Source organism: Nicotiana tomentosiformis, chromosome 6 (assembly GCF_000390325.3).
Source record: "Nicotiana tomentosiformis chromosome 6, ASM39032v3, whole genome shotgun sequence".
Lineage (NCBI taxonomy): Eukaryota > Viridiplantae > Streptophyta > Magnoliopsida > Solanales > Solanaceae > Nicotiana > Nicotiana tomentosiformis.
In genome coordinates this window covers 126574885-126587142 of record NC_090817.1, presented here as the reverse complement: position 1 = coordinate 126587142, position 12258 = coordinate 126574885, and the positions used below count along the sequence as shown (strand labels likewise).

The following is a 12258-nucleotide window of genomic DNA, read 5'->3' as shown; positions in this document are numbered from 1 at the left end:
TTTTATATTTCCCCCGTCTCATATTATCAGTCGTGGTTACTAAAAATAGTTGTCTCAAATTATTTGTCAATTTAAAAGTTCAAGACAAAATTGATTATCTTTTTTCTTTTTTACCCTTAGTAATAATTATCCTTGGATACTACAACACCTAACTTTGTTCAAATACCAATGAAGAAAGATTAAATATTAAGACATGAATAAGGGTAAAGTAGTCAAAATCCTATCCTAATTAATTTTTCTTAAGAGCCGTATACAAGAGAATCATGACAGATAATATGAGACGAGGGAGTACTAAAGAATCCTAAAGGGCAATAAAGTCACACTACTCTAAATGGCCATAAACAACATCAACTAACATAAACTAAAATTTATTATCAGTTTTACTAGGCTAAAGGGCACTATATAACAATAAAAGGCACAACATAACACTAAAGGGCACTAGACAACAATAAAGTCACATATAACACTAATTATTCAACAAAGGAACAATATACAATTTTCATGATTTTTGCACATAAATAAACTAATCCGAATAAAAAATTAAATATATTAAAAAACGGTCACAAAAAGCATACAACACAGTAAAAACAAGTAATTAGATAATTATATACATGAGTTTTACTATAAAAGTGATTCGCAATACCTCATTTTAGAATTTTTTGAATTGAGAAAAATTGAATATTTGACCACCGAAACTAGCAATAAAATAGATCCACTACACGACAACGTCTTGGATCGGGTGTTAGCTCGCTAAAATAATGAGGGGACACAATTTTTGGGGGGACGGGTGGGCTCCAATGGAGCTTTAAGCTTTAAGAAAAGGGAGGACCGTTTTTTTGTTTCTGTCCGCGAGGAAAAAGACTGAGCATTTTTTAATATAGGTATAGCGCATATATGCGATGCGCTATACCTACCTGTCTTTTCAACTTCAGGTATAGCGCATCCTGTATATGCGCTATACCTGTACTTTGACCGATATTTGAAAATCAGGTATAACACATGGATTGCATGCGCTATACCTTAACGGACGCCGTTAAGGTATAGCGTATGCAATTCATGCGCTATACATAAAATGGTCATCAGTTGTTTTTTCAATCTATTTTTGTGCTTTGAGTGCAAAAAAGTCACATTTTGGTTCCGGACTCTGAAACAAAATCCGGAACCAAAATGTGGCTTTTTTGGACTCAATGTGTCCTTAATTTTTATATTAATAAATGACAAAATTAAGCAAACACGAAATACAGTTTAAAAGCCAAATTGTACCTTTTCCCCAAATAGGAAAAAGTCAGCTCCGGATTGTACTTGTTACTATTATTATTGAATTAAACGTTCATCCCAACAAAAGGAGAGTCGGCTGCAAAAGGAAAAGAGTCAGACAAGTCCTGCGAATTTCATTAGAAAGAGGGGTCAAAGCTAACTTATTTTTGAACTGGGCCACTCCTCACTACAGATCAAGCACGTCAGATTTGAGATTAATTCTCTTCTTGCGTTCCATTTCTTGCTCGATCTTCGGTAATCTCTTCTCCTCATTTTTCTCTATTTATACGTTCACGTGTCATTGCTTTTCTTCATTTCGACTATCTAATTATATCCTCAATTCATCATTTTTTTTTGTTTTTACTACTATACGAATTTGATTTTCTTTGTTTGTCGACGAGTGTGTTTCGGAAAATTGGTTTTTGTTGTCCCGTCGCTAGTCTATTAATTCGACATCTTGTATTGCTGCGGTGAGAATAATGTACTTTAATTACGTATTATGCTTTAATTGCGGGTTATTTTGCAATCTAATTTGTTGAATTTTGTCCTGTGCTATGAAGTCTGCATAATTTTGGATTTATGTGGACTATATTGGAGTTTGTTTGGTCCATCGGATGTGAATATGTGATTGCTGAGAATTGGGCTTGTTTGAAACTTGAATATGCAACATAAGCTTAAAAGTATTTATAATATATACGCGTACAAGTTAGAAAAAATATCTTTTTAGGTGGTTAAGGAAAGCAAAATCAGACTGTTAGCAATGGTGAATTACGGAGGTCGGAGAGAACAGAATTAGGTTGTACTTGTGAGTCTGATTATTTATTGTGTTTGCTAGCACGCAAAGCTTTAACCTTTCTTTGCTATGATATCCATGAGGGGGAACGGGCTGGCAAATGATTCTGAAGCAGACAGAGTAAAAGCACATTGATATTTCTTTTGCCATAGTATAGTGGATGATTCTATATCTGGTTTGTGGTTCAATTGGGATCTAGAGAATATATAGCAGTCTTTTTACTCTTGTACCTTAGCTGTTTTCTCTTTTTGCTTTTATAAAATTTATTCGTCAGGCTCTTTTTTTTATGAAGTAAATTAGATTCATTAAAGATGCAAAGAGTACAAAAGAGATAGGATAATTAGCTCCATTACAAAAGCCTGTGCTACTATCAGGGAGCTAATGAAATCCACAAAAATATCAGCACTATTAACTGGGGTAATAAGATAGTTCCAGCTAAATAAGTTAACTAAACACGCAACCTTGAGGGAGTAGAGTGGAGTTGAAATGCCATCAAAACACCTTCGGTTCCTTTCTTTCCAAACACACCAAAAAATTGCAGCTGGCACCATTTTCCAGATTTTTCTGATGTATTTGTCAACTCTCCAGAAATACCAACTTTCGAAAGCTTGCTTTATTGATTGTGGCATAACCCATTTCAGACCAAAGGTAGTGTAGAAGAAGTTCCAAGTTTCTTTTGCAACTGAGCAGTGGAGGAATAGGTGGTTTACACTTTCTGACTGTTGTTGGCACCTGTAGCATTTGTTAACTAGTGTGATGTTCCTCTTGATTAAGTTGTCTTGAGTGAGACATGCCCCATTTAGAGACAATCATGTGAAGCAAGTCAGGCTCTTGAACAAGCAGTATAAAATATTGTGAACACTGAACAACTAGATAATGTGGTTCTCAAGGTAGCTTGAAAGACTTAGGTTCACTAAAATTTCATGTGTGGTAATAGATTGTACTTTTCTTGGCTTTGTACCTGTTCATATGCAATAGATGTATGAGTACAAAGGATGGACACCAGCACCTTCAGCCTAGGGGTGATCAGCCATCTCCAAAGATGCCCAATCCCCAGAACAGCTTCTATTTATTGATTTGACATGACTATGGCGATATGCCACGCTCCTTCCATAGGGTCTTGATTTAGTATTCAGCCATAAACAGCTTATTGTTTGATTTAATCACGTAAAATTGTGTTGCTTTACGAAAGTCTAAGAAGAATCAAAATCGATTTTCAAAAAATGGAAGGTTGGAATAAAAGATCATGCCTTAACACGAGGGCTTGGTGAGGCAAAGTCAATTCCAACTGAGCAGGAATAGAGGCAAAAGAAAACACTGTTCATATTGGAGTGAATCCCAATCTTATTAGTATTTTGGTTAACAGTTTTCAGGTACTTTATATTTGTTTCCTTCTTATTTTATGACTTCTTTGAAGATTATTACTTTCCTTTTAATTAGTCTATGAATTTCCCTTTTTGTTTAAGTTAGTTTATTGAGTGGCTAGATTAGGAACCCTAGCTAGCTTAATATTAGAGTTATTAGGGTCCTTTTTTCACATATAGGATTCCTTGTGGTTCATAGGATCCCTTCAATTCCTCGTTTCACCACTGTTTCTAAGCCTTTGTTCTTGTGGAATTGATGGCCATGCTTAGCTGGAGGGGATAAGAAAATTAAGAAATGGAATTCACATAGCTAATGGCTTTACCATCTTTCTTTATGGTCTGCAGTCTGCATTGATTGCTATCGACTCAAGTTTTCTTCAAGTCTCATATACTAACACCCTTCTTACTTTGGGGTTTCCTTAAATTAAAATTGCTTATTTAATTTCTTATGTTTACAGGTGGTGGCATTTCTTTGCAGTCAAGAGAATAAGTGAAGCTTCCAAGGATCATCTCGTAGTTTTCTTCCATTTTGAAGCTTAGATATGGCAGAAAAGGCATGTGTAAAGCGGCTCCAGAAGGAATATAGAGCACTTTGTAAAGTATGTAACCTTTTTGCTGCTGGGAATATATTATACATAAATTTGTTGCATTACCAAACAACTTCCTTTACTCTCCCATGAATGAGGAAGACAGTCTCGCTACTTAAAGCGTTGGTCAACCACATTGGATCTTACATGTTATGAACCCTACTTGTGACTTTCATCTTCTTACCCCTCATGACATTACCACTCTAAATTTGTCATTAGCATTTGTTAACTTAGTTGAAGTTCGCTTTTCTCCTCCCCATTGCCACTTGCCAGATGTGAAAGTTTGACACTTGTATCTTAATTTATGTCACAACTAAGAGCTAAGTTTTATTTCATTGACTTGATACTGGATGGCATCTCCTATGGCTTTGTCAACTGGTCTCTTCTTTGCTGTGTTTGGACATTTTCTACTGTGCTCTGATTCCTCCGAAACTGATGAAGCTTGTTATATTGCAGGAACCTGTCTCCCATGTTGTGGCCCGCCCTTCTCCAAATGATATTCTTGAGTGGCGTAAGTCCCTACTGCTTGTTCTCTATACCTGTATTTCTCAATATACTCGGTTAAACCTTTAGAATTGTATGAACTTTGTGTAGTTCCTTTTTATTATAAGTAAGCTTTGTTTTATTCTTTTTCCTCTTGATACCTCCTCTGTATGAATATTTGTTTCTTCTTCTTTGCGTGCCATGCATCTAAACACACTGTTGGTTATGCAGTCTAATAAGGAATGAACTTGGCTTGAATCACCTAAATGCACTGTCGATAATGCAATCTGATTAGGAATGAAATTGGCATGTAATCTGATGCTCTTCTTCTAATACATATTGTTTTACTAGGCTAATAGGCTTATTTGCCAGTAATGATCTTCTTTTAGATTCTTTTCATCAGATAACTCATTACCTGTTTTTCCTAATATTCCTACTTTTACCTAAATCTCATGTCCAGATTACGTGTTGGAGGGGAGTGAAGGAACACCCTTTGCAGGTTTCTACTTTCTCTAACTTTGGTATTTATTGTGCAATGAACTAACACTGTTAGGTGATGCGGTCTTCTTCCTAGACCCCGTTTTCACTATCTTTTTGTCACCTCCGAATACTTTTCTCATTTTTCTCTGAGTTATTCTTGCTCTTGTGGTTGTTGCTTGTGAAATGCCGCCAACTCCAATAATAAGGTGGATATTATTATGGGAAGATTAAGTTTCCTCCAGAATATCCATTTAAACCTCCAGGAATCAGGTAATCTAAGCTCAGATCAGTTTGATATTCCCGGACTTGTTTCTCTTTTAGCAATGTATCTCTATAAGGCTTTCCTTTTTGTATTTTTTTTTTTTTTTTTTTTGGAATCACCTCAACTATGTTTGCTTCGTCTGTAGCATGGTTACTCCAAATGGAAGATTTATGACGCAAAAGAAAATCTGTTTATCTATGAGTGACTGTAAGTGTTTTTGGAGTTGCATTCTAGTTACAATTGCTTGTTGCTTCGAGAGGATTCCATGTTCCTGACCTTCAATTGGCATATTTATTGCTTCACAGTTCACCCAGAGAGTTGGAACCCTATGTGGTCTGTGTCAAGGTAATAAATTACAATATACTTATAAAGATAAAATATGGTGATTTGTCTGGAAATAGTTGCTTTAGGGCCTATATGGTACAAGAACTTTAATTTTTTCTGAAAATATGAGAATAAGGGACATTTTTTGAATTGAATAAAACCTGTTTTATAATTAAAAAATGTGTTTCACCTCTTCCTACTTATTAGAAAGAGGTGTATAACTTGTAAAACCTTTGGAATTCAGCGTTAAAGGAATAAAAACAAATTAAAGATAAGAAATGAAACATTTGCTTTTCAGAACCACTTCTCTCTTTTCACCGCAATTCTCGCCTCACTTCTACCCATACAAAGCCTCAACCTAGGCATCCCCTTCACCCCCACCGTTTCCCATTGTTTTCTTCCTCCATAGCTCTGCTTTCAGTCAATTCCTTTTTTTGATAACCGAGAGATTCCGAGGGCCAGTGGCGCAATGTTTGAAATTCGGTGGATAATGGCCCACCTTTGTACCCTTCTCCACTTAAATACTAGACTTTTGTCTACGGCAGGGTTCGAACCCGTGATCACATGTTACGCGCTGCACTCTTACCACTAGACCAAAGCCCTTGGGGCTACTATTCAGTAAAATTTGTTGGAAGAACTTTATTTGCTTACCAGACTTGTTTCTACTTTTTTGTTATTATTTTTTATAATTAAAATATGATCCAAAAAATTTTCTGATTACTTTTCAGAACAAAACAGCGAAGGCATGTCCTCTTAATTGTTCTACAAAGATGAACGTGCTTACAGTTCTTATGTTGGCTGCATAATTCCTTTTTTTCATTTGAACTGATTTCCTCTATTTCCCATGCAGCATACTCACGGGACTGCTCTCATTTATGGTAAAGTTCCTGCAAGTCATACAAAGGATCTGCATTCCGTCTCATCACTTATTGTTTTCTGGGTTGTGCTCTTTCTTTTAGTTCATGTTCATTTTCATGACAGTTTTACATTCTTCTGTCTCTGTCCCTTTTTGTGGAAATTTCCATATTCGACGCCTGCATTATCCACAATGCATGTTGGTGCTATCTTGAAAACCATAGACGACTAAATCCATGAAATAATCTTCCATAATTCCTTTGTTTACAATCTCTTTTTGCTTTGTGAAGCATTCGTTTGCATTAATGGTAACTTTTATGTCTACCCATGCATTTCATACAGATGGACAACAGTCCTACCACAGGCAGTGTAACAACAACAGTTGCTGAGAAACAGAAGCTTGCTAAGGCTTCACTTGCTTTCAATTGTAAAAAGTGAGTCAACTGCAAGCCCGATGCTACATACCTTGTAAATGTTTCAGATAATCGCCTTAAGCTGTATAGTTCCCACAGTACAAGATCCGTTTCATGAGAAATTGATCTACTATTTTCATAATATTGTGAATTGTTTTAACTGCGCCTTTTATTTGATCCCAGTTAACTTACTAATTATTTTTATGACAGCCCAACCTTTAGAAAATTGTTTCCAGAATATGTGGAGAAGTATGAAGAGCAGCAGCTCCTGGTGCATCCTGTTCAGGAGCAGGTGTCAACCATGCCAACACAAGCAGAAAATTCTACACCCTTGTTGGATGGTCTGAATAAAGTAGAACCCCATAAAGACATGAAAAACCAACAGAGGAAATCTTGCCCAACTTGGTTATTGCTATTGCTAGTATCAATTTTTGGCGTTGTAATGGCTCTGCCTCTACTTCAGCTTTGATGGTGATTGATTTCCATTAGGCAGGAAACATATTATTGTGTTACGCTGTAGAACAAAGCATCCAGAAATCTGTGGTTGTGTATTCCTTATCTGGGTTACTACTGATTAGTGCAAAATGTTCTAGGTTTTTCATATACCTATCAGGAATGTATAGGCATGGCCCTAGTGAAGATCAAACTGATCTCTAAAGTCTAGCTGATGTGTTTTCCTTTTCTAGTTTAGTAGTGTCTTGTCACGTCTAATATGAAATTCTGTGTTGTAATACGTAGTGAAGGGCACAGAGTTGCAAATGGTGTTTGTTTTCCTTATTTTTACCTCTACTGTTTGGAAAATAGTCTTTTTCTTTGGTACTTTTTTTCGGCGGTAGGAGTTATGGTTATCGAGCTTGTTCAGGAATGCAATCTACTAATCTACGTACTTCCCTTAAAAATCTATTCTGTATTAGTGCTTTTTTTTTTTCTTTTTCCCTTTGGAGGTTGATCAGTCTTCCTAATACTTGTTTAAACGTGAGAATGTGAATTAGCATCCCAAAACACTAGTGTAATACACACACAAAAAAAAAAATGTGCAGTGTGTATGTACCACTACGTTGAATATTTGAACCTAAACTATGTAGAAGTATTGAAGGATACTTTTGTTCAATGATTGAAAAAATACCCTGGCAAGCTGTTGTGGTTACAATAAAATTTGGTAAAATGCAAGTTTAGAAGAGAAAATCTAATTTCCCATAAAATAGTCATGCGCCAATCCTCACCAAATAGTCAGGATAATTTTTCTTTTCTTGTGGCAAAGCACTTGCCTTATTCACCTTCAAAGACTACGCAAAGACAAACAACACATTTTATTTGTTAGATTCTCTTTTGGCAAAAGGCTTGCCTTTTCACCCTTACAGACTTCACAAAGACAAACAAGACAACCTAATTGTTAGATTCTCACATCGGAGTGGGATGGATTATTTGCCTCTTTATATTATTTTGGACTCACCTCGTGAACTAGCTTCAATGGACAATCCTCACCTCGTGAGCTAGCTTCAATGGACAATCCTCACCTCGTGAGCCAGCTTAGAGATTGAGTTAAGCTCAAGGTTCATTTCTTAAACCAAATAATCCATGTACTTTTAGGCCAAATACGGTGTGATCTTAGATTTGGGTGTCCACAACTATAAGCCTTCAGTTATAACTTTCCACAGCATAAATTTAGAAGTGATTGCTGAAACAGACAAAATTCATATGAAGAAAGAAAGCTGAAACTGTGATCATATCATTGTAGCAGCCAGAAAATATAAGAAAACTAACAGTCATCGAAATAACTGAAAATACTCTTCTGTAAGAGAAAGATTGCTCCATTCTCAAACAGAGAAGCCCACTGCATTGTTTACACATATACAATATATTCCCTGCCTATATGCAGATGAATGTTTCAACCTTTACATCTGCATCAAGAATCAAAAACTTTGAACAAGTGAATGAGAGTTCTGGAGATACCATTCTATAGCAAGCACCAGAAACTACCGATCGAAAAATATGAATTCTTACTAGCTCTGGCCTCTGCCTCCTTGTTCTACATCCACAATTCCGGGACTAGAAGGATTAACCCTTCTATCCCTACTCAAGAGCCTTTTCAAAGACCTCAATCTTGTGGACATTATTGGAGATTTCTGTTCATCTTCTGCTTCATTTGTCTGGTTAGGAATATCAATTACCAATGCTACACAACGCCTATCACTCGTAGAGGCAAATGACGACGACAATGATGATGGTGGTGGTGGTGGTGGAGGACAAGGCGCGTGAGAAGAAGAAGAATTAGGACCTTGTAAAGAGTCCTCCAAACTGCTCACTTGAGTCTCATTTCCCCAAAACAAGATATTAGTTGGGAAATTTGCCACCTCTATAGAAACTGAATTCTCTTCTTCCACAGCAGAGGTGGGATTCTGATCATCAGAAGATATATTGGAAACAGGATTTCTACAAAGAGGGCAAGTGGAATGAGATTGAAACCACATATCAATACAATCCACATGAAATCCATGATTACATTTAGGTAAAAGTCTTGCCTTTTCACCTTCAGATACATCACAAAGACAAACAGCACATTCTAATCCATCTTTGAATTCTTTAGGATTGAATAAAACTACGGGAATAGTTTTTAGGAGTGTGGGGTCCAGGCCCCGGCGGAGAGCGGATGTAACATTATTCACTTCTTGATGATGACTGGCCGAAGAAAAGTTGAAGCCGCGCCGCCGCCGTGTGCTGGCGTTAGGGTTGCCACCGTCTACTTGACGGCGGCGGTTCCAGAACCATTTTGAGTAAAGGTGGAATAAGAAAACGAAGACTATCACAAGTAAGATAAGTACAATAGCTACCACCATTATCTTTCCAGTGAGCTCAAACATACCTGACTCGTCTATTTTACCAGGGGTGTGTGAAGCATCTTCCATTTTCAGACAACTATTTTAAGAACCAGAAACAAGAACAAACTGGGATTTTTCGCCGGTGCTGCTACAAGCAACAAAGGGCGAAAAAGGAATAATGGAAGATTATTAAGTTTTAATTAGGATCTGACAACTGAAATTAAAACCTAAAGAAATATTATCAAGGCAAATAAAACCCAAGTGTCAGAGTTATAAGAAATGAAGCAGAATTTTGGGTTTTAAGAATAAACCCAGAAAGGAAATTTCTCGTATTGTCTATAAACTTTCTGAGAATGAAAACTAAGTAGGAAAAAGTTGTGAAAGAACACAGTAGAAAGGGAAAAGATGATGGAAGATTTAGCTGTAGTTGGCATATAAAATGGGAGCTGGGACTAGAGATGCTACGACCTATTACTTGAGGTGTGAAGATTGAAGAAGATAAAAGTTTGGTCTTAAGAAGGAGACAAACGGCAGAATTAGGAAATAGAAGAAAGTGTGTAGATTCTTTAGGAAAATGACAGTGGAAGGGATATTTAGGAAAGAGGAGTCAATGAGGAAAATGGTCAGGGAAAGACTCTCACCAAAGGCTGCTGCGGCGTCTAGAATGAGTAGTACTACTATAATGTAGAATAGATGAAACGACGAACAAGATTTCAAACTTCAAACAAACAAGTACCCTCTAACACTTTCCTTTATCACTTCAACAATTACCGGGGAAGCTTCTGCTCTGACCATGGTTTAATGGCGAAGTACAATGAGTTTTTTTCGAGAGTTAAAATAAGTTTTTTTTAATCCCAATTTTTTCATATGCATTTTATATATTTTGAATTGCTAACTATTATTACTTAATATGCATTTGACTTTTGAAATTCGACTCCGCCATATAAATTGGGACATATGGAATACTATGTTCGGCCGAACTCCTATCTTACCCACTAGATTCGTCTTAAAATTTCAAAGTGACAACATGTATTAGTGAAAAAAAGGCATGACACGTGGACTATTAACGAGGTGACAGGGCATGGTATGTGGACTATCAATAAAATGACAAGTAACGGTCTTAATTAGATGAGTTAAAGAATGCGGAAAAGGCACGGTAAGAATACCTACGGGGTTACACTGAGAAAAGAGCCGGACCTGACAGCTGTAAAAGGGGAAACGGGAACGAAATGAATAAAGGCTGTCAAAAAGGAAAGATATACGATCCTGTCATAAATAAGGAAGAGAAATCAATACGGTTACAAGAAATCTTTAGCCATAAATATTTCCGTTACAATTGTATATGGTAACGAACAATCAAGGCAATTAATATCATTAGTGAGCCCGAATTAAGTAAGGGAACCGTTATAATTGTATGCTCTTATATAAGGACTGAAACCTCATTTGTAATGATATTAGATAATTATTGAAATTTATGTAATCATTCTTTACTTTATTCTCAAGGTTCTAACCGTAATTTTGGGAGTGATTATTAATCTGTTTCATATTTTTTTTGTCAATTATTTCCATTCCTTGATTTATTCTTTAAATTATTGGGAAAGTGAAGTAAATCTTGGTTATCAGTAACCCGATTTCTTCTAGATATTGACTTTGATCGAGAAATCTATTTTTGGGTTAAACGCAACAACCATTAGCTAAAAGAGAAGTTGTGTCGAGATTCTCTCGGGGATGGTTTGGTACAATAGTGGGATAAATCAGGATTCTTAATAGGATTACATATCCCATGTTTATATGGGATAATTTATTCCAACATTTTAATGTAAAATTTATCCCGAAATTAGCTAATATCTATAATCAAATATGAGATGAATACTATTTTAAATTTTATCCTTGGATTATTATCTTTATCCCTTGCACCAAATGACCCCTTAAGACTTATGTACAATGACGGGCCCACGTGGTGGCTAGCGGGTTCAGTTGAACTCGCTTCACCAAAAAATAATACTGTGTATATGTATAAATTAGGATTAAAACTGTGTAAATTTTGTATAAATATTTTATTTGAACCCACTTGACAACTATCATTTTACGACTAAAATTATGTACTTCTAAGATTGAACCCGCTTGCACAAAATTCTTGGTCTGACACTGCTTATGTAACCAATAAAATTAGGGAGCCTAGGGTTCGTTTACTTATTTAAAAGTATTAACAGTAATTTTATATTGGAATTTTGATATAATTTTATACAACATTCAATGGTAGAAGAAAGATAACAATTCAAGGATTAATTAATTGATAAGAATAAGACTAGTAAAATGGTACGATTGCTCTTCAGCCAATAGTCTTATCTGCATTCGTTCTTAAGATTAAAATTAAAACTTAAATTTATTTAATTTAAAATCAAAGACATACTTTAAGTTGTACATTGCATATCTTATTTTAATATCATTCACCAAACAAATCATAAGTACAACTTATGATTTATTGATCCAACCAAACAACCCAATAAGGAATGAGTAGTGGAGGTTGAGGATGCCACGCCCGTAGGCAGTGAACCCCAGTAGTGAGTTGAATATTCAAAACTCAAAAGGATTCGTCGAAACAAAAAAAATTCATTTCT

At 35.9% G+C, this 12258-nt stretch overlaps 2 protein-coding genes across 3 annotated transcripts; one reads left to right on the top strand and one right to left on the bottom strand.

The window, feature by feature from the left end:
• Positions 1 to 1316: 1316 nt before the first annotated feature.
• Positions 1317 to 7595, top strand: LOC104111733 (ubiquitin-conjugating enzyme E2 34-like). Of its 2 annotated transcripts, none has more exons than XM_009621489.4 (10): positions 1317 to 1512; positions 3873 to 4013; positions 4458 to 4512; positions 4945 to 4983; positions 5171 to 5234; positions 5372 to 5433; positions 5532 to 5571; positions 6401 to 6428; positions 6748 to 6839; positions 7029 to 7595. In XM_009621489.4, exons 2-10 carry the CDS (start codon positions 3957 to 3959, stop codon positions 7285 to 7287), a joined length of 696 nt encoding a protein of 231 aa, XP_009619784.1. In that variant the 5' UTR covers positions 1317 to 1512; positions 3873 to 3956; the 3' UTR covers positions 7288 to 7595. The 2 variants fall into 2 exon arrangements, with proteins under 2 accessions (XP_009619784.1, XP_009619785.1); XM_009621490.4 differs by lacking the exon at positions 1317 to 1512 and adding an exon at positions 1578 to 1727.
• Positions 7596 to 8517: 922 nt separating this feature from the next.
• Positions 8518 to 10363, bottom strand: LOC104111732 (RING-H2 finger protein ATL60-like). Its single transcript, XM_070177786.1, has one exon. The coding sequence runs from the start codon at positions 9722 to 9724 to the stop codon at positions 8822 to 8824; it is 903 nt and encodes a 300-aa protein (XP_070033887.1). The 5' UTR covers positions 9725 to 10363; the 3' UTR covers positions 8518 to 8821.
• Positions 10364 to 12258: the final 1895 nt, after the last annotated feature.

Bases quoted from the DNA above. Each gene is read 5' to 3' on its own strand.
- LOC104111733 (XM_009621489.4), top strand. From the start codon at position 3,957: ATGGCAGAAAAGGCATGTGTAAAGCGGCTCCAGAAGGAATATAGAGCA. The intron at 4,984-5,170 runs GTTTCTACTTTC...TCCAATAATAAG, and splicing joins TGAAGGAACACCCTTTGCAG to GTGGATATTATTATGGGAAG. The intron at 5,572-6,400 runs GTAATAAATTAC...TTTCCCATGCAG, and splicing joins CCTATGTGGTCTGTGTCAAG to CATACTCACGGGACTGCTCT.
- LOC104111732 (XM_070177786.1), bottom strand. From the start codon at position 9,724: ATGGAAGATGCTTCACACACCCCTGGTAAAATAGACGAGTCAGGTATG.